The following is a 21,939-nucleotide window of genomic DNA, read 5'->3' as shown; positions in this document are numbered from 1 at the left end:
CTACTTTATCAATACATGTGTACAGTTTCCAACAATGATCTCTACATGTCACTACCCCCAGTCAGCATTCTGTGAGTGAAAAAACTTTTTATGCAAACAGAATGCCAGCATATTTTCTTTTATGTGAATGCCCCTTCAGGAAGGCTGACCTAATTTCTTTTTTAAATTTCCATAAAGTCTATGTATTTTTGCTACTATTAATCAATTCAGGTCAGGACATCACAGTACAAAACAAAAAATCCTTAAAAAACCCCCTAAAACAAAAAATCTAAACAAAAACAAAAAAGAAACAAGCAAAAGGAAAAATTAAACAGAATACCTGGCTTTTCTGTTTCAGTATTTCAGTAAATGCTGAGGACTATCCACAGTTGGGATTAACAGACACTATATTTTATTTGTCAAGAGTACTGATCAATAACCAGTGCTGTTAATATTAAAACACTAAATTGGTGTTATAAACACAATTTAACTGAGTAGAACCCCAAGTGAACAAAAACATTTTTCTGCTTTTCCCTCCTTTTTTCTTTTAACCTTTCTTTTTCTAATTTTGTATTTCATACACCTGCTAGTGTGTATTTTGGTTTGGTTGGTGAAGTAAACAGTAGCAATGCAACCTCCTATTTTATGGGAGCAGAAGTCAGATGAAATCCCACTCTCTTGCCTATACCACTCAGCTGGAAATGTCTGAGTAATAATCCCAAGACAGATGACTTGCTAACCCTCAACAAGAAACTAAGAGAAAGAATAATGAATATTCACCTCTGTGAGAGACCTATGCATCTTAGCCTTGCAGAAGTGAGAACCTTAGTTCTTACTCATGAGATACATACTTTTGTACAAACCTGAAAGCAAAAGAGTGGCTTAGAAAAGCCTCAAGGACTAAGGAAACTAACTTAGAAACTAACTTCAAGAATTAATTCAGCAGAAGTTCACTTTGAACTAACGCAGTCATCACTGGAAAATAAAGCGACTGAGAGGAAAAAATTAGGAAAAAATACTGAACAGTGCCAGGGAATGGACTTAATATGCCTTATTTGGTTAGCTGAGAATTTGCTGTCCGTAGCCTGTCAGACCAAAAGAGAGAGGAAATGTGTTATCATATGTGACCCTTCTTTGCAACCTTTGTGACACAATGAGAAAAGTGACCAAATCAACTTAGCTGAGGCATATCCCTACAATAGTAGTCTCTGGGCATTAAAAAACAAGCCTCATTTAAAGCTGCCCAGAGGATTCTTTCCCTGAGAAAAATTTACCTTTGATTTAAGTCTGTGGTGAAGTATGCCTTACTGCATGCTTTATTTCTTTTTTTGTGTGCCTAAGAAGACTTTGTCCAGAAGCCCAAAAAGTCTCACAGAAAAACAGACAAATTCAACTGATATAGAAGTAATACTAAAAGTAAAATTAAAACTAAAATAATTAATGTTTTTGAGTATGTTAGTGCCCCAAAATCTTGCTAATTTTACTGAATGGGCTGTATGGGAAACTACTCAGATTTGCCATTTTTCAGAGTTGGGGGAGGGGGGGGGGAAATCACATTTTATTCAAGTAGTACAGCCATATACTTCTCCTAAAAACTCCTTGGACAGGTTACTGCTGTTGTATGCTCAGGTGAAATCAATAAAAGAATGTATAAGAGGTACATACCAAGCACTTCCCAGTGTCAGGATCACAGGTTTCACTGTGGTTGTTGCACTGACATGGCACACAAGGTGCTATCACAGTGTGAGGCTCTCTTACACTGAGTTCTGCATGCTTTCCCCTGTAGTATCCTGGAGCACAGCTCTAATTTTAAGCGGAGTAAAGCAAAATTTTAAAGAAATTATCACAGCTATCAACAGCAACAACAACTTCAAAAGCCATTGAAGTAATTTATTTTTTTTCACTTTCACACTATTAGACACACAAAAAGGACTCAAGGCATCAGTACCTGGCAGGACAATCCAGTGTAACCAGCAGGACACCTACATTGCTCTACAAGATGAGCTAGAGGTCTGCCCAGATGCATTTCTTCAAACTTGACTGCAATTTCCATTGAGATATTTGCAATTCTAAAAGATATATGCAGAAGAGAAAGAAGCTTAAGAAGTGCTTAAATGCTTAAAGAAGCAAGAAATGCTTAAAGAAGCACAAAATGAAGATCAAAAAACATTTTCGTGTTTCAAGGTCGGGGCTACAATACATAATCTTCCATGATTTCCCATGCAAACATCTCAAAAACTGAACATTTTCTACTTATTTATGCATTTCAAGAATCTACAACCAAGCAAATCAGAAATTATTAAAAGTAATAAAGCTTGATCCCTCCCCTCTCAGTCTGGATAAATTCCCAAATCCACCATGCAAGAGTATGTAATTCTTCCTCAGAAATACTGGACAACTGCATTTGTGTTGTGCCACAATTTTGGACAGAGCTAACGAAAAGATAATTGAGGGCATGTGAATAAAAAATAACACAAAATCTGGAGGTGGAATCAGACTTCTTCAGAGCTGTGAAGACGTACAGACATTGGGTTTTCACTGGATGCACCTTTGCTCATCTTGTTTGTTTCCAGATTGACTGATGAAATAAAGATATCCCATCCCCTCCCTCTCATTAGTAACAGTTCTGGACAAAATGGTAATAAAATGCTACCGTTCTGAGGTAGGACAATCTTATTACCACAAAAATAACATGGAAAGGAATATTTTAGAAAATATAAAATATTTAACTATATCATCAGTCCTGCAGAACACTGCATCAGCCTGTTCTCCTTTGTGTGTTTTGCTATCAAAGTAAGCAGTAGAGTCATTTATTGTTTCACAAAAAAGAATTTAAGAGAGATTTTGCTGCAATTAGAAGTCATAAATATTTTCTTGTCAGAGGAAGAGCAGAAGTCATAAATAGGAAATTGTCAATTTCTCTGATGTAAGTCTTTACCATATAGCTCAGTTGGGGCTATTTTTAAGTCAAATAACAGTAAATTCAATACAATAAATAAATGCAATCAGAGTTGCTTTACCTGCTTTGCTGTAATCCTTGGCCATAAGCTGCCTTGATAAGGATGTATTCAACATTGCTGAGCACAGACATGAAGTCAGAACGTAAGACAGGCTCATCAGACACAGAGTTAAAATACTTCCAAGAATCCTAGAGAAATATAACACATTTATTATTATTATTTATTTATTATTTAAACCAGTGACATTCCTATTTACTTCAAGGTAATGCTGTGTTCCTGCCGTGTTTTGGCTTACCTCCTTCATTTCCACTTCCTTTTCAGTTCTTATTCCATTTTCTGGAGACGGGATGTCTACATAGATGACCAACTTGCTGGTGTGACCTCCTTTCATTAGAATCTGTGGCTCAAAATTTGAGGTTCCAAAGCCATCCAAAGCATAAAAGGCAACAGTATATCTCAGCTTCCCTCCATAGGCCATGAGCTGTTTGGATTAAAAATTATTGCTATTACTTATTCTAAGGTTCGAGCTACAAGTTGAAAATATCTTAATGTCATCTCTAGACTGGAAAACTGCCAGTCCATTGCAGAATTGGCAATAAAACATGAAAATTTACTTAAACTCAGTGGCTTTTCCACCAAAGTTAAATACATATTTCTAAAAAGCTGTCTTAGTTTCTTTACCTAGACCTTCTCAAGGTGTGCACTCAATTTACATTTCCAAAGCAATAGAGATTCCATGATCTATATACTGATTCTAGCATCAAGGTTGAAAATTCTTTTAGGTTTCTACCGTGAAACTAAATATATCACTGTTTCCCCACCACAGAATCCATGTAAGCCAGAAGTAATTAAATATGGGTGTTAACAATTTACAGGGTCAAGAAAAATCTTGTCAGGAAAGGGTAATGTAAATATATTGGTTTTGCTTGCTATATGTAATTTCTATCACTGAATAGTCACAGTATTATGGCTTACAGAAATAGAACTAACATAGAAATATATTATGAAGATAAAGTTACTATTCTAAAGGAGGGTCTATGAGACAACAAAGTTATCTACAAAGCATTCCAATTATTTAATGTTCTTACCTGGTCTCCCTGAAACTGCTCTGGCAACTTCCAGTAAAATGTTTCTGTATTTAAGTATTTTCTGACTATGGCAGCATCCAACAAAACATCAGGAAATTGTGAAAATACTCCTTCCACTGTTCCGGTCAGGTTACTTTGAGCTACTACATGCAGAATAGCCTGATCTGGAGTTAATGTTATCTGCAACACAAAGAGCAAAAGATCCATTCAACAAAATATCCTGTTAACAATTTTAGTGCTTTGAAACAGTCAATAGTCCATATTAGAGTAATAAATGCCCAGCCCAAAAAAATGGAAAACACGTTTGATATTTACTTTTTTAAGAAGTGAAGAGTGAAATGCAAGGTTCCAGAAATAAGAGTATGACCATTTACTATTTGTTTTATTTTCTATTCTGACCTGTGCCACTGGCCCTGTAAGCCAGTCAGGACACTCAGCCTGATCCATTAAATGTGCACACCAGCATGGTACCTAACATGAGGATAACAGCAAACTGTCTCTGTGTGATTATATTGCTTTACTTACAGGAATTCTCACATGGTCTTCTAGTTCTGAACAAGATGTGGACATCCCAAAACAGAAGCATGGAGTACATCCTAGTGCACTGTTAGCAGACAGACCAAAAGTTCCAGGTTTACACTCACTGCATTGTAGACCAAAAACATTTTCCTGGAGGATATTAAAAAAAAAATAACATAAGGAATTTCACTATCTAAATGAAAGATTATTACTTTTTGAGGAACAACTAGCTGCTACATAAACTACGTGGCAGAATATCAATTATTGTATGCAATCTGTTTTACTGCGCAGTACATTATTTTTTCATTATTTTCCAATGCTGTTTTGCTTTCTTTCTTAAAAACAAAAAAAATAAAAAAAAACCACACACACAAAACTCCCCAAAAACAACCACAAAACATTTAATTATACTCATACATTTGACTATCAAAAATTAGCAGCTATGTATTTCAATTCAAAACAGAATTTCCTCCTGAACCTACATCTGGAAAATGAGCTCCAAAAGCCAAATAAACTGCTCACTATGAATAGTATTCAAGGGACCTCTTCCCAAGTGTCTATTTTTGCATTCAATTCCCAGCTGGTAAGACGAACCTCAAGAAACACCCAAAACTACAGTCAATGCCCACTGGTACCTTTAACCAGTGATTGGACAGACACCTGTGAAGGCATAAATTTGTTGTCTTGAAGTAAGTTTTCTATCACTCAGTTTTTCAAGAAATTATTCCCATCTTTTCACAAAAATCTATACTATCTGTGTTTTTAATGTTTCCTTCCCTATAGATAAGAATAGAGTTCACTATTAGCAATATATCTGAGTTATTATTAAGCACTGCCTTTGGTTCCAGCATAGGAAATTAATTCAAACCTGCAACACAAATTTATTTCAAAAAAACACTGAGATTGTCAATTTAGTATTTATTGGTTTCTTCCTATCATTATAATTTGAATTTTCAAAAAAGCAAGCTGTATCATCTGAACTAATGTGTTGTTCCCAAACCTAACAAAACCAAATGCATACGAACTGAAAAACTTCAATGGTTTTCAATTTTTCTTGAATAATAGTAAGATCTGTCACAGGAAATCCTTTAGCAATGATCTAGGTGTACTCATAAATGACACAGACTGCCTTTTTAAGTCCTTTGAGCCCTGTATCTTCCTTGACTTCAATGCACTCAATGCCTAGAAAGCACTAATGCTTTCCCAGAAGGGAAGGGGCTGAATGACTCAGTACCTTGCAGGTACAGACGCCAGTTTCTTCTTCACAACCACAAACTCCTTCGGTGCCGTTGCACATCTCTGCTTTGGTTCCACTCAAATCACAGTCACAGGCAACACAGTCCGGGTAGTCCCTGTAGCCCAAGGCACACCTGGAACAGTCTCGTCCTCCAAATTCAGTTTTGCACTGGCATTGACCTGTCAACACATCGCACTGGAGATTGGCTGAACCAGTGCTGCTACAGTTGCAAGCCTTAGTGGGAGAGAAGAAGGGTTCATAAACAACAGATCTTTAAAAAAATTTTCTTACAAAAGAAACAGCACAGTAAATTTAAAAATTACCCTTAAAACCCTATGTTTGTCAACAAATACTGTAAAATAATAAAAGGGAAGAAATTAGGGAAATAATAATTTTCCCTAATTTCTAATAAAAGGGAAGAAACAACCCCAGAAATTAGGTTGTTTGGTTTGTTTTGTAGCAAAAACCTGCATTTCCAATAAACAGCGGATGGCAAACAGTTAAAAGTTTTGTTGGTTCCCAAATATGGGTTGGGAAACAAAGGAGTTGAAGGAATCTCTTCCAGAAAACAAAAATATATCCAAAATACTTATTTTACAGTACTAGTAATTGAGTACAGCAAGTAAATTAAATATTGTTGTATAAATGCTGAATGAAAGAAATCTGTATCATCATTTTATAAATATGACAGAAAGGAAAATCTTAAAACTAACATTCTGTTAAGATTTCAAGAAACATTAATACCTTTGGCATCTTGCTCAAACTACTTTTACTATTTGATGAAGAAGCAAGAATCGCTTTGCATCCCAAAGGTGGGAAGCTCAACATGCAGTGCAGCTTAGTACCAAAGGAAAACTCTTTCCTGGCAGAGTGCATCCTTCATTATGCAATCAGTAATATGAACCTGTTATTACAAACATGCAAAGTGGGTGTACTTTATTTGTCATTCTTTTTTGAAGCAGTCTGTATTAGCCTTCACTCTTAATTTCTTACTTGTGGTTATTTCACAAGCCCAGTTTTGGTCTGTGGCTATTTCTAACTGAACAGGCAAAAAGTACATTCCATCTATCACCATCTACCATGAGCATTTTCCCTGAGTTATTTTGCTCATCAGCTCTCTTTGAGATGAAAAGCCTTTATCTTGCCAAGTCCTGCATGCCAAGACCCACAAATTCTAGGAGAATTATTGTCTATCCTTTAGCATTCTTCACAGTTTTGCTGGTTACCCACAGCACTCTTTGTATTAAGCAGTTTTTACTCTAGCACTGGGTACTATAATGCCTAGTTTAATATACTTTATGGTCACACAGCTTGACAACTTTGGCTCTCATGTATCAGTAAAGGTCTACAGCTCGGAACATCAAACTGTAAGATAGTAATAATTTGCATGTATTCAATCTCTAGCTACTTGTGATAAAGACAAATAAAGACTAAGGTACAATGCACTGTGATGCCAGCACACATGAAAAGGACTGTAATCTAAACAAGACTACAGCTCTGCTATGCTACTGAACCCAGAAATGGATAGTAGATATCAAAAAAACCTCTAGAAAGAGAAGAGCCAGATAAAGTAACCACTTATGCATTCTGTGTTGCAAAAACAGACAGCCTGGGCTTCTCAGCATCTCCCCCATTTCATCCATATAGACAGCACACAAAGAGTCTCTCCTGGATTTTCCAGAAGACATTGCTGCTGATATTAAACTACCACATCTGACTATTCTGCATAGGGTATATCCCTCTGTTGGGACTATTATCTGGAGATCATGTTACTGTTTGTTGCATCAAGAAGGGATTTAAAATACTTTAGAATATTTCACATTCATTACCATGATGCTGCAACCAAAAGGAATGATAAAACTTAGAAAAAGTGAGCAACTGCACATTTAATTGCACCTGATCATTGGCAAGCACCATGGAATCACGCTATGAAATGAACACCTCAAAGGAAATGCAGAAGGACTAGCATGTTGTATTTGCAGTACATTAGGTAAGAATGACAGTAAGCTGACAGCTAATAAAGCCATGGTTTAAAGACCAGTTGCCAACTATGTTACTATAAATCACTAAGATGGTTAACTCTGAAGACTTATTAGGACTACTTCATCATCCTTACTGTAAAAAATTAAAGAGAGAAAAAGGATACCAATTTGGCTGATACTTACTGCATGTAATGACAGACCTTGTCAAGTTGATTGTATTTGTGGTTTCTCCACTGAAGTTACTCATTACATTCATGTAATTGAGGCTTTTTAAAATCTCAACATTTATAAAATAGTTTGGACCAATGCCATACCTGACAGGAATTTACTGCATGAACCTAAAGGCATAAATGGATGCTGTTCCTTGGATCTGCACTGACTTGGCATTTTGTTGCTCAGTCATAAGTATTAAGCTGAGATAATAGGAGCTACCATTGTTCCATCCATGAAATATTAACTACATTACATCATTTAAATTATAAATTTTCAGAACAAATACCTGATGTAACTTTCAAGACACTTCCAATGTTCTTAAGTTCATAATATTATCACCTACTGATTTGCACAGGAACTATGTTCCCAGTTGCCCCTTGCTGCTACAAATCTGGTTTAGTACCACTATTTAAACACCTAAATGTTAGAATACACGCCTCACAATTTCAGTGTGAACTATGCACCTCTCCAGAATAAGCACTCTGATAGTATTTTCAAAGACAGCCCTCTTAGAAGGTTCCTCAATGAACATTGTGCCATTTGTTGTTTTGCTTTTTTTTTGTTTTAATGTGACCATGTTGCATTAACACTGAGACAGAATAAAGATCATGGTTCTCAAAAAAAAAGAGGCAAGTTCTGACATTTGTATAAGGCAAATTGTTTTTTAACAGCCATGGCTTTTCACCCAGCCTACCATACCTTGCAACCAAGTTTAGGAGAGAGTCCCCAGTAATTTTCTTCACAGAGTTCACACTTTTGTCCCTGAGTGTGAGGGGGACAAATGCATTGGCCAGAATCAGCATTACAGTTGTTCTGAGTATGGGCACAGTCACAGGCTGCAAGAGAAACAGGACCAAATAGTAATTTTACACTTTACTACAGAGAAGAAACTCCAAGACCACCAATAGTTTTACTTTTCTTATGCAGTACATTTGTCTGTTCCACTAGGAACTCCTTGCCATCCCTAACCACTGAGAAACAAATCATTACCACAGTGACATTTCAGTTTTTTACTCAAAGCCCATTATTGCTCAATGACTTAGCCTATTTGGTGTTTCTAAAAGCAGTGCTGCACTTCCACAGGGGAATGAACGAGACCAACAAAAGTTACTTTGGAGTGGAGTACATTTGTAGGAAAACTTTTCTATGACAGAGGAAACAAAACTCATCAGGAGATAAGCTAATGCTCTCAAGCAGGTGAAAGGATTAATGCTCAAGAATTGAATAACAGGGATGGATAACTACTTTTATAATAACTAGTTACTGCAGGATGCATTTGGCTATTTAAGAAACAAAATACTATTCCAGTTAAAAAGCAGAATTTCAGTGAAGTGATTTTATTAATCTTTTTGTTAACATTTAAGTATTTTCTAATTATGAAAGGGTTAAAGGTACCCAAGGTATCTTTGATTCTTAGTATAGACAAAGTATATTCATTTCAAAACAATCTTATCACAATCTCACTGCATATTTCATTTTAATGCACTGTTTGAGGCATGAAAAAAGTGGTTTTGTCTGGCTGGAGAAAAGGCAGGCTTTAGCAATACTGTATTGAAAAGGGCATCTTATTAACATGAAAAATTAGGTTTTGATGGCACGTTCTCCTTTCAGATGAACAATTTCTTCCTTGTCATGAGGAAAAATTGCACACGGCCAGGTGATGATGACAAAGCAGAGGCAATGACTTCATATCAAAGTATGAAACACATATTTAAGATTTAAATGAAAAAAAAAAAGTAAAAATCTGTAGGCGTAGATCTTCACTTTCCCAACTGCATAAAAAAAGGTTTCATTCTCTTTGAAGGACTGAAGGGTTTTGTTATAAAGAGACAAAGGAGCCATTGAGGATGTAATATTTCTCTCATGCACCCTTTATGAGTTATTTCATAGTCACCACCTTTTACAAGGAGCCAGTAAGCAAAGAAATGTTTTGTTCTCCAGCTTAATCAAAGTATTAATAGACCTTCCTACAGATTCTTCTGTATCTTCACCAAAACTGACCTTTGCCAGAGTTCAACATACAATATATTGCTGAAAGAAATTCCAGACAAACTGTGGAAGGATCGTGGATTAGAGCTTACGTGTGCAGCCACCATCCTGGAATGCGTAAAAGCCATGAGCACAACGGTCACACTTCTCTCCAGCCACTCCTGGCACACAGTGACACTGCCCCTGATGATTGCAGTCCTCGGATACAGAGCCAAACTGACTGCAGTTGCAGGGAACACAGCCAAGCCCAGTAAGCAGCCCATAATACCCATTCTGTTGGAGAAGAAATAAATAGATTTGTGCTGTTTCATAAATTTTTGAAAATAATACAATATACACTCTTGTTTTCTCTTGTTTACTTCCCATGATGTCTGACCTGCATGAATCTTGGCCAGCACTGTGTGACTGCTGTGGAAAGACTCCCTGGCATTATTGTCTTCACTGTCGCCAGCTATAAAGCAATATGCCCTCGGGTGAAAAACTCAACCCTGAAATGTTCTCACAGTCCTTAATCTCACAAGCAAGACACTATGTTTTGAAGTTTGATGTTACTCTAATTCAAAGACTTGCACGAGCTGAGGGTGGGCTGTGCTGCTCAAGCACCAAGCACAGATACCTGTGACTGTGAAGGAAAGCCTAGAACAGGGCAGGTCAGTGACCCAGTGTACATGTGTGCTCAAAGTCAATCAGCTGGGCTGGCACAAAAGGCAGTAACTGGGCACAAATTTCCTGCTCTGGTCTCTGATGTAGTTCTACACCTAGCATACACTGGAAACTGCTGGTTTGTATCACCAGTGAATATCTGCTTGTTGCTATAACAGGCCTGCCTTTCAGCTGAATCCCTTGCTGGCATTCAGCCATGATGTATGTATTATCACCAACCACATTTCTTCAAATATTCCCTACTCAGACTTCATTTACAGAAGCACAGCTCTAAGATCCCTTCAGGTTTGCTAACAGTGTTTGGTTTGGTTTTTGACTGCACACTGTCAGCACCAGCCTCAACAGCCCTATGCAGGAGGGTGCTGAGTCAATTAAATAGTTTCACATCCTCAAGGAGTGCATGCATAGCAATTTTCAGCCACAAAAACCTCTGCAGTCAAACTCTCCACTCCACAGGCCCCTCTCCCCCAAACCTATTTGCTACTATTCTCTGTATCTGCTCAAATCAAAATCTATAGATAAGGAGGAAGACAAGAAAATCTATACATGAGCAATAGGCAATGTAGCTGCTTACCAAGCATTTGTCACATCTTTCTCCAATTACATTTGATTTGCAGGAGCAGACGCCTGTCTCATGTTGACAAGTACTTGAAAGGGAACCGTTCACGTGGCAGGCACAGGCTTGTGTTCAGACAAAAAGAAATCAAATTAAAAAGCTATTCATGGGTATCTACAGGCATTCATAATTATACAGAATTTAAAACCTGATATGATGTGTTTAATCTGTTTATATCCCACAGATGCTAATATACCACAGAAATGCCTGTGCATTTGGACTAAAACTTAAACCAAAACAAAACATCTCTGAATAGCTGTATTTGAAAAGCTTTTTTCTTCCAGTCCTATATGTGACATTCAGGAGTAGGAAATGTGTCCAGCATGTCACTGGAGGGACAGCGTTAAGCAAACCAGTAAGTTCCAGGGATACCAAGTGTCAAACCCTAACATAATACATTCCCTTCCCTCAACCTAACCCAACCCCAGAGTTTTCAACCTGCACTTGCCAAATCACAATTTGAAGGTTAACTCTTCCAGAAAATGTGCACATGTCCCCAACTATTTTACACAGGAACTACATTTTTGTATTCTTTAAATGTTGAGAGTAATAAAAGCAACGACTTACCACGGCAGTTTTTGTCAACCACTGCATCCCCATAATACCCATCAGCACACTTTTCACAGTGGTGACCTGCTGTGTTCCCCAGACATTTCAGGCACTGTCCTGTGAAGGGATCACAGTGGCCCTCTTCCTGAGGGTTTACATTGCCATTGCATTCACAAGGAGCACACGACTGCCCAGCCATAAGAGGATTCCCATAGTAACCATTAGCACACCTGGATCAGAATTTAAAAACTTTGTCAGCTGGAATGTGGTCATGTCATACACTCTCACAGAATCACAGAATCACAGAATCAGAGAATAATAAGGTTGGAAGAGACCTCTAAGGTCATCAAGTCCAACCTATGCCCTAACACCTCAACTAGACTATAGCACCAAGCTCCTCACTGAAGGGAGTTTTTCCTGTTAAATTTTAATTTAAAGTGTCTCCGTATTACAATGAAAGACAAAATAAGAAGGAAAGTGTTATTAGGAACGTTTTGTACATGTGGTATGAACAATACAAGGAAGATAGGATAATGAACACCTAGTGATGGCAATGATACAGATGTTTCACCCAAAATTAGTGTACATACCTTTCACATTGAGAACCAGTATAGCCTGGAAGACATTTATTACAGACAATTCCACCTTCTTCACTCAGCTGGCAAGTGGGACTGAAACTATTAAGAATATTTATGGCAGTTGGCATCAATGCAGAGAATCACAAGAATTCTGCAAACATTCAATATCCACCCTTCCTTGCACGTTGCTATATGAACACACAATTGCAATTTTTCCTAGTTTATCAATGCTTTTAACAATAGAATGTGTCAAAATAAACATACAATTTTCAAAAGCTCAGGGTTTTTTTCACTTGAAAAGCAAGATTTTAAAACTTCCTAAAATTTGGCTTTCATTCTACCAAAGCAGTACAATTGCTGTACCGAGTTCCTTCTTTTTCAGATACAACACTTCTGTCCTTCTACTATTTTCTGAAAAAACAAGGAAGATAACCATGGTTTTGGTGCAAAGTTTAAGGACAGGTTGAACTATTACTTTCATCCACCATGCAAAATCGTACCAGTTCACTCAGCCTCTCTTAGCCTAGTCAATATATTTGTCTACATTGAAAAACAATGGTTCTATGAGATATACACAAACAAAGATGAAGAAAAAAAATTCCTTTTCTCTCTCCTTCAGCTGTCATGACATTTTTCTTTATCTCACTTTCTGGTTTTGTTGAAGGTGCAAAAGACAGTCTTGCATAAGAAGCTTACTTGTTTGCAGCAGAACTCAGAGGACATGCACAGGGCTGGCAGTCCTCAGATGTTCCTTGGGATGGATTTCCATAGAAGCCAGGCAAGCACTGATCACAGAAAGGTCCTGTTGTGTTGTGCTGACAAGCCTGTGAGACATGGAAAAAATCTTTTTGTATTTTTTCTTGATGGTTTTTCGGCCCCTGAGGGACTCCTACAGCAATCTCCATGCAGTATGACATCCAAGGAAGCCATTCTTCAAGCCATGAAGAACTGCCTAGGACTCTGAAAATAAGCATTTGATTTTTTTTCTGAGTTATAACAATCCTGATTGGTTTTTCCTACATTTCAGAATATACTTTATGAAACCAGCCACATTATTTATACACATACTTAAATGTACTTCACATATTGCACACACTTGCAGAAACAAACTTATATAGTTTTTACTAGTGTTTAGCCATTTTATTCCAGTAACCTTTGATTTTTCAGAAGAGATCTGAGAGCTAAATTTCCTCTTCAGAAGGTAATGTGCAATTTCCACTGGTGTTAGTCATGGAAGATGCACATATATCTGAAAACAAATATTCACCGCTTAAATTTGTTCTTTTCAGGAACCTGCAGCAAGCAAAATCAAGATTTTTATCAGCCAGTATATGACGGTATTTTTGTATTAGTTCTGACTATTCCCCACTTCAAATGATAAACTGAAACAAATTGTTTATTGGAAAACACAATAATGGAGTCTTGAAACATACTCTGAACTAAACAATGAAAACCAACAAAAATAAACACTCGGTACCCATAGCTTGCAATTACACACACTGTAAACCTGTCTCCGCAGTCAAAATGCTCTCTTAACTCCTAAATAGAGGCTTAAAACACAGGACACTTTGAAGAATGACTTACAAAGCAAACACCGTGAATGTCACACTCAGTTGCATGCCCATTGCACTTGCAGGGCTGACAAATGCCTCCAAAGAGTATTCCATCCACACGGTAGTACCCAGGGAGACAGGACTGAGAGGAAATGAAGGGAGAAAAAGAAGTAGCATTATGTGTGTTGAAAATACACATCAGAACTTTTTCAAAGAGTGCACTTCCGACCACCCACCATCCAACCCATTCACACTGTGGTAACTGAATGCTCTTTCAACCCTATTGATGTCACTGTAGCTCTTTTCTGGTGGTTGTTTTTTACTTGCACTGGATAAAGGGGATAAGAATTAACTCCATAAAACTTTGATTCATCCCTTTGTTCCCTGGAGGCATGAAAGTTAACTTTTGTGTGGTTTAATATGTGAAATTCCTTATTATGGGACAATAGAAAACATATTCTACCGCCTCTGCAGAATCATTAACAATGCTATAGCACAATTTCAGTATTTTCATACTGAAATTATTTGTCAAAAATTCCTGCTATTCTGCAGTAGGACTGTGCCTCTCTAAATCTTCTATTCACAGATACACAAGACACCACCTTACACAATGAATTTCACCCTTGTGGGTTCTTCCAAAAGCTAGCATTCCTCCCTGCTAAGGTTCCTTATTGACTCCATAAGCTTAATGGCACATAACAGGAATAAACTGAACATGATCCAGCTTCAGAAAAAGTGCTATTAATGAGTAAGGTAAGCTCAAAATATCTTGGCAGAGCTTTAACAGCTGCTCCCTCTGAAACACTGATTCTGAAGCACATCATCATTTTTTAGTGCCATGAAAAAGAATTCAAGAAATAAGTTTAAAATCCCATTTAGAGTATCTGAACAAAAATACCTTCAGGATTGCGTCTAGTAGGCAGCAATTCACCACATAACAAACACTTTAATAGCAGTTTAAATAACGAGAGCCTGCCTTTAAACCTAGATCCTTTACAATAGGAGATAATTCTCCATACACAAAATACTGTAAGAGGTTACCTCGCAGGATAATCCTGTGTAACCCTGAGGACATTCACAGTATTCCACATCTGGTGCTGAAGAGAGATCTATAACATTTGCACTTGCAGTATCCAGGGTCACAGAGTCCAGCCTAGGGTTAAGCAGGAAAACATCACATCATTTGTTTCCCCAGATTTGATCTTCTGCAGGACAGTTTACTTCTGGGGAGGTAATACTACTGAGCACTGCGCCCTGGCAGGGACAACTGAGGAACAGGAACAAATCACTTTTCCAAGAAGTTTGTGATCATACTCTTATCACAGCATTCACAAATGTCTCCTGTTATCACTATTGTTACTGGAAGAGACAACCTCTTCAGCCACAGGTAACATTTTTGTAAGAAATCTTTACAAACATTCCACAAAGACAAACACACTATCCCTAAATGAACATAAATTTCACCAGAGTGGTGTGGGTGCACAAAGCAAATTTCTTATCAGTTCCTATTTTATTGACACGAAATGCTACCAAATGACAGGATAGTCACAGAATAGTTTGAGTTGAAAGGGATCATCAAGTCCAGCTCTTAAATAAATTGCCCATATGGAGATTTGGATCCATAACTTTAGTCTTATTAGCACCATGCTCTAATTAAAGAATGAGGAAGAAAGGTTGTCAGTGAGTGTAAGAAAATTAAGGAAATTATGAAGCCGATTCCCTTGAGAGCAATACAACTTTATTCCCATATCTCGGAGAAGAGGTGAAACAAAGATCTGTAAGGTCTGACACAGATACTGCCAAGGCTGCTTTGAGACTATGGAATGGTCAGCTAATCCACTGCAGCCTAATTTTCCTATTAAGGACACCCTTAGAGATGAGTCTCAATAACATCCACAAACAAGCATCAAAAGAAATTACAATCAATGTCTTTATTGATAGGTTTTCAATAGGCAGTGATGGATTAACTTGCCACATACCTAAATAAGCATACTGTAGGGAATTCTGGAGGATTTCCCCCTAAAAAGCAGCTATTGCAATAAGACTTTTATGCACTACTACTTTAAAGCAGAAGACAACATCTCTGCTATGAGATATCATTAAAATCAAATGTCTCTTACTACACACTCTATATGACTGTGTTTTGGGGACAAAAATTGGTCTTAAGAAAATTCAATAAACAACATTTTTCCTAGAAACTATTAACATAAAACTTCAGGAATACTTCCACTAAGAATCATTATTCATATGCAGAAAAAATAACAGAAGTATAAAGATTAACTTGAATATTTTATCTCACTTACCTGTACACAGCCTTTTTGGCAATGTTGTAGTTGGCCCTGATCAGAAGATGGGTCACATTTGCCAGAACAGTCATCAGCATTTCTCGGTCTATTGCTTTTTTTGTATTAAACTCTATGAAATTGTCTGATACAAGTCTCACTGAATTAGAATACTCCTCATATGGCTGTAATGACAAGCCTGCTGCTCTTGTACCCAGAATCTGCCCATTACCCTGAAATTGAAGGACAAAAGAAAACATTTTCCATATATGCATGTAAATTTTATTAAGCAATAACATTTAGTGTAAAATACACATCCATGTAACACAGAGAAGAAGCAATCAAAATAAATTCTTTGCATTAAGAAAAAGTAAGTAAAAGGTCAAGATTTTTTGTGGCTTCAAGACCACAATCCCATTCTCTCTCGGTTCAGAGACTTCAGAATTCTTTCGTAAGAGACTAAAGTGAATTGCAATAATCTAATACCTCTACAAAACAGAATTTCTTTTCTCCTTTGTTCTACTATATGTACTTTGCTAGGTATATATAAAAAATTAAGGTTTTGGAGATGCCTGGATTCAGTATAGAGCCTTACTTTTTAACTGCAACATAAATCTAGAAAAGTAAGCAATCATCAAGAATCACTTGTTTCATAAATTAAAGTCTTTCCAGTTTATTGCAGTTTGTTTTGTAAACACAGCTTTGTACATTTGGTAATAAGCAACTCACCCATATACACACAGATTAAATTCTAAGTATTTAGCATTTAAAACTAGTATGGTATACCTACAATTTCAGACAAATTGATTAGCAAATCAGAGAAATGAATAGTAATAAAATTTTGATTGTGACATTTAAGGGACTTAAAACTGACAAAACTACTACTATAGAAATATTATTTTATTTTTTAACTCCTGCATAGATTCTTAATAATGTCTGAATAGTAACAAGCTGAAAAAAAATCTACCTGAATGATGACATCCACACTAGACACTATATCACTGTCCACACTCTCCATTGGAATGTCATAAGATACAGTATACTTCAAGTCTCCACTAAAAGCTGTGAGCTGAAATAACAAAAAGCAAAGTCTTAGCAACACGACAACCTCCAGCCAACACAAAGAAATTACATGGGTCAGTAAAATGTCCAAATTACAAGACGATTGTAGGATTACAAATACCACTTTAGAGAAAAAGTTTAACATGCCATGAGTGTCAGCACAGGGACAAGAGCTGGCTTGTTGCTGTGCAGGCGGTGAGAGCTAGCTCAAGGCTCTACAGGTGATTCAGATAAGTGCCCTCATTCAGTGAAACACTAACAGGACTCTGATCAGACAGCTGAGCTGTATGCTATCATCCTACCCAAGGGGCACAGCATGTTGGAGTTTTTCCCATTCCGTACACCACCCTTCAGGGTCCTTAGCCCCACACCTGCTGCTGACTACTACAAAGTAAGTTAGCAGTCAGACCTATATTAAATGAATAAGAAATCAGAATTTGAGTGAGTGCAAATCTGTGCAAAATCTGCTCCTTAATGTTACACTTCTTACACTTGTTTTCATTTACTGTGTCATTATACTAATAATAAACACAGCTGCATGGGCAGAGAGCATGGACTGAAAATAATTCCAGGTAAGGCTGCAAGGATCTCCTCTGATCACCAAGGATCTCCTCTGGTGAGGCCACAGCTGGAGTTCTGACTCCAGTTCTGAGCCTCTCGGTACTAGAGAGAGGTGGACATACTGGAAAGAGTCCAGCAAAGGGCCACTAAATGATTAAGAGCCTGAAGCATTTTGAATATGAGGAAACACCAAGAGTAGCAAGACTGTCCCACCTACAAAAGGCTCAGAGGGATCTTATCAATATATACAAACACATTAAGAGAGGGTGCAAAGAGGATGGAGCTGGGCTCTTTTTAGCGGTGCCCAGAGCCAGGAAAAGAGGCAATGACCACAACCTGAAATACAGGAGGTTCCTACTGAACATCAGGAAACACTTATTGTGAGGGTGCCCAAGCAGTGGCACAGGTTGCTCAGAGAGGTTGTGGAGTCTCCATTCTTGGACATGCTCAGAAGCAGCTCTTTGATCATGGTACTGGTAAACCTGTTCTAGGTGTCCTTACTTGAGGACAGAGTTTGAGCAAGATGATCCCCAGAGGTCCCTTCCAACCTCAACTATTCTGTGATTCTGCTGCAAAAAACTGGAACACCCAGAGCTTTAGCTAGTAAACAGGGGAAAAATTAAAGACTAATTATTTGGAAACAGAAGATGGGTAAGAAGCAGGCAAGAGATTTTAATGGTTCCATCTACTATTATTGGGCAAGGCATTAAGGGTGTAAGTTTTGGGGTAGGAACCAAGTACATGGGAAATGTGAGCATAAAAGTCAGTAACAGTCAAGAGAGATTATTGTGTCAAGGATAGGCAGGGAAGGAACTGGAGAGATGGATGAACTCAAAGTGCAAAAAGAGGGTACTGGGAATGTCTGCTCAGGAACATCCTGATTTAAAAAGCAGAGATACAGTGAGAAGTTTGGTAATACTGAGCTTTATGTGTAATCTTTAATTACAGAAACTATATATTTAGAGGAACAGGTTATGGTTAAGACAGAGAACCTATGAAGGAGTTTTGACACTTAGCTGACTACTTACTTTATTTCCTAGATATGCCTCAGGTGCTGACCAGTAATAAGTATTTTTCAGTACTTTCACAGCCTCAGTGTTGTTAATACTTATTTGATGGGGTCCATCAAATTGGCTTCGCTGAGGCTGTACACTTCTTGCTTTGTACAGATCAGTAACAAGCCATCCAGTCATGTCTGAAATCTGCAAGAGCAGTAATATCAATGGCAGTCAGGCAGTTGTGTTACTGAGAAAGCATTCACCTCTTCCTAGATAGTCATTCAAACTGATGGATGTAGAACACTTCCATTAGCCATGTCTGATACCAACATATATAAATATGCCAGTTCAGACTAGGATGGTCTCCACTTCTCTATTTGACAGGAACAAAAATATAATAAATGTGATTTTCATACTTCCAACAAAATTAACATTATAGCTATGCAGCGTCCTTAGACAGAAATGCATAATTTCAAAGGCTTCAAGGCCAATTGTCCCCATTTATAGATAGGGCTGAGGTGGAGGAAAGCAAAAACTACAGTCCCAGAAGAGGGACCAAGACAAGAGAACTTTGTTCTTCTCACAGAGAGAGTTTTATTCAATCATCTTAGAATTTCAGTCAATTTGATATGTTTTCCTCCTTTTTTGTTGCACACAAAACAGAAGGTCTAAGTGTGGCTAGCTCTGCAAAGATACATAAGGAATTTAGTGGGAAAAGAGTGGCCCCAAAGCCCCATAACTCAAGAACTGTCTAATCAGAAAACAGTGATATTTATTAATACTGTTTGCTAAGAAACAGTACTGGCCATATTGCCAGAGGCCCAAAAGCCTTGTCCATTAGGTATAAGAGCAAGGAAACAGGTTTGGTTTATCTCTTCAGCATGAAAAAAAACAGTCAGAAAAAAAATCTTTTTTCCAATGCATTAGGGCAGCCTTCACTACCCAATGTTTCTGATATTACTGCAAGTCAGCAGGGCCAAAGCCTGCACTGGGATGACTTGCTGACTACCTCAGAGCTGCCCAATGATACTGCAAATCCATTCCTAAGTAAGAAGACACACACCAGAATCTGAAGTTAACTTGGGCACATGTCAAAGAGAAATATAGTAATTTTGCAGCTGCCTGAAGAAAGAATATTAGGTCATGGACATAACATTTAAATACCTGACTGATGGGCCATGTAAGACTGTCACAGACGTCAGAAACACCAAAGCAAAAACACTCTGTGCAGCCCTGAGGATTTCTTTCTTGCAAATTGTAGAATCCTGGTTTACAGAGATCACAGTTTTCACCTTCCACATTTTCCTGTCAAAGACATATAACATTTGGTTCACATCAGCATTATTATGGTAACAAATACCATGGATTAGGTGGGATTTAGGCATAACAGCATTCAGAAGGTTGTAAAAGAAAACACATTTCAGCACAGCAGGATTATTGAATAAAACTCAGAGCTTAAAATTGAAACTGATTGGAAAAATTCATCAGAATTTGCCAGTTCATCAAAATCGAAACAAGCCCCAGCAAGGGTTCTATTGTAGTAAAATTTCAACACACAGGCAGGGTTTGAAAAGCTTCTGCCAGCTTGCCAGTCTACTTCTCTTGTAGCTTGACTTTGTAGATTGCTCTGGAGAAAAGATCTCCCATTTTCTGAATCCAGATGGATTATCTTTCAGATATCTCATCAGATAGAATCCAGAATGCTCACCTTTAAGGCCAGGTTCTAGGAGCCACCACAGCCAGTTTCAAGACAACAGTTTCTCAGCCATCTCTTAATATTTATGCTGTGATGCCCACTACTGCTGCTACCTCTTCCTGGAAGAGCACCCCACTATGACAGCTGGCAACTCTTCTACCCAATATACTCTGGCTAAGCTCCTGAAACTCCTGCTCCGGAAGTAGAGATGCTTCACTCCTTTAGCTCCTTTCACTGGTATTGTGCCATGCAAATTGGGTAGTTCAGAGCACACAGCTACAAACCTCTTTCAATGCAGAATTTACAGGGGAAAAAAAAAATCCAAAACAGTGCACCCAATATTCTATTCTCGTAAAATTTGCGCAGCAAATATGTGGCTATTTCGTAGAAAAAAGTTTAGACAATTGCTGCTGACAAACAAACTAGCAGAGAAAATATTTGATAAATACCCACAAAGCTGTGTAAATAGCAGATCTCCATGGGCATTTCCACACACTGAGATAGAGAACATTTCCTACTGACAGCAACAAGATTCTTATAATGTCCTAGCTTCACATCAGGAGAAGACTTGAACACACACCACTTTCCAATCTCAACCTTTGGTTTCAATTATGGGAAAACTCCACTACAAAGGCAAAAAGAACTTTGCAGAACACCTCACAAAGTTCCCTGACGCATATAGTTAGGACACTAAGACTGCAAGGCATCCATGTGAAGAACAACTGTCTTATTGTTTTGAGGAGGCCTATACAAGCTCTGCATTGCCGTATGACCATGCAAAGCCTGTGGACCAAAATCTGCTTTCAGAAGCAGTTACCAGGGTACCTTCACTTCAGTCACAAGAATCACTCCAGAATGCAGAGTCATATCAGACCTGATCCTATGGAGCATATTTCAGGCTTACCAGAGAGAAATCTGAGACTTCCAACTGTCTTTTCTTCTAGAACAGTGTTTGGCATGTCAAGATTACATAAAACCTCTCTACACAGCCAGATTATGTCTTTTTGTAAGCAAAGTACAGCCTGTGTTTGCAAAGCTTATTAAAAATTTATGATCTCCAGTTCTGATTCCAAGTTCGAGGATGGCTGCTTCTATTTGTTCATATGCAAACCTGGGAAAAATCTCAGGCAAAGTGCCCCTTGAGATAATGAGAACTTAAAATCTTGGATTTTTGCAGAAATAGTATTTGTATGCTCTCTTACGCTTTTTTATTTCTCAGTCTTCAGGATGGATTTGGATCACACATTTCACTGTCTCACATTATTAGACACAAATTATTTATTTCTTAATGAAAAACAAAAATCTTACCCAATAACTAGACCTCAAGAGCTATGTTTCAGGGAAGACCAAATATGACAAAATGCACTATACAAAAAAAAGAATAGAGTCTGCAAAGGCTTAAAATCCCATCTCC

General features: G+C 37.7%; 1 protein-coding gene across 2 annotated transcripts in view; it reads right to left on the bottom strand.

Annotated features, from left to right (window-relative positions):
- Positions 1-21,939, bottom strand: part of LAMA1 (laminin subunit alpha 1) — a 98,953-nt gene that overhangs the window by 35,682 nt on the left and 41,332 nt on the right. For both annotated transcript variants that reach the window (XM_064433997.1, XM_064434007.1), the window contains exons 11-29: positions 19,994-20,134; positions 18,860-19,033; positions 17,176-17,277; positions 16,230-16,441; positions 14,968-15,079; positions 13,958-14,068; positions 13,070-13,197; positions 12,386-12,472; positions 11,814-12,025; positions 11,205-11,311; positions 10,060-10,240; positions 8,678-8,814; positions 5,781-6,017; positions 4,553-4,696; positions 4,028-4,207; positions 3,235-3,420; positions 3,000-3,127; positions 1,928-2,048; positions 1,645-1,782 (exon numbers count right to left, since the gene is read on the bottom strand). In XM_064433997.1, coding sequence (XP_064290067.1) covers positions 1,645-1,782; positions 1,928-2,048; positions 3,000-3,127; positions 3,235-3,420; positions 4,028-4,207; positions 4,553-4,696; positions 5,781-6,017; positions 8,678-8,814; positions 10,060-10,240; positions 11,205-11,311; positions 11,814-12,025; positions 12,386-12,472; positions 13,070-13,197; positions 13,958-14,068; positions 14,968-15,079; positions 16,230-16,441; positions 17,176-17,277; positions 18,860-19,033; positions 19,994-20,134 — 2,838 coding nt within the window. The remainder of the gene's footprint in view (positions 1-1,644; positions 1,783-1,927; positions 2,049-2,999; positions 3,128-3,234; positions 3,421-4,027; positions 4,208-4,552; positions 4,697-5,780; positions 6,018-8,677; positions 8,815-10,059; positions 10,241-11,204; positions 11,312-11,813; positions 12,026-12,385; positions 12,473-13,069; positions 13,198-13,957; positions 14,069-14,967; positions 15,080-16,229; positions 16,442-17,175; positions 17,278-18,859; positions 19,034-19,993; positions 20,135-21,939) is intronic.

Source organism: Passer domesticus, chromosome 1 (genome assembly GCF_036417665.1).
Source record: "Passer domesticus isolate bPasDom1 chromosome 1, bPasDom1.hap1, whole genome shotgun sequence".
Classification (NCBI taxonomy): Eukaryota; Metazoa; Chordata; class Aves; order Passeriformes; family Passeridae; genus Passer; species Passer domesticus.
Note: the sequence above shows the minus strand (reverse complement) of the source record. Positions and strands in the feature narration are given on the sequence as shown.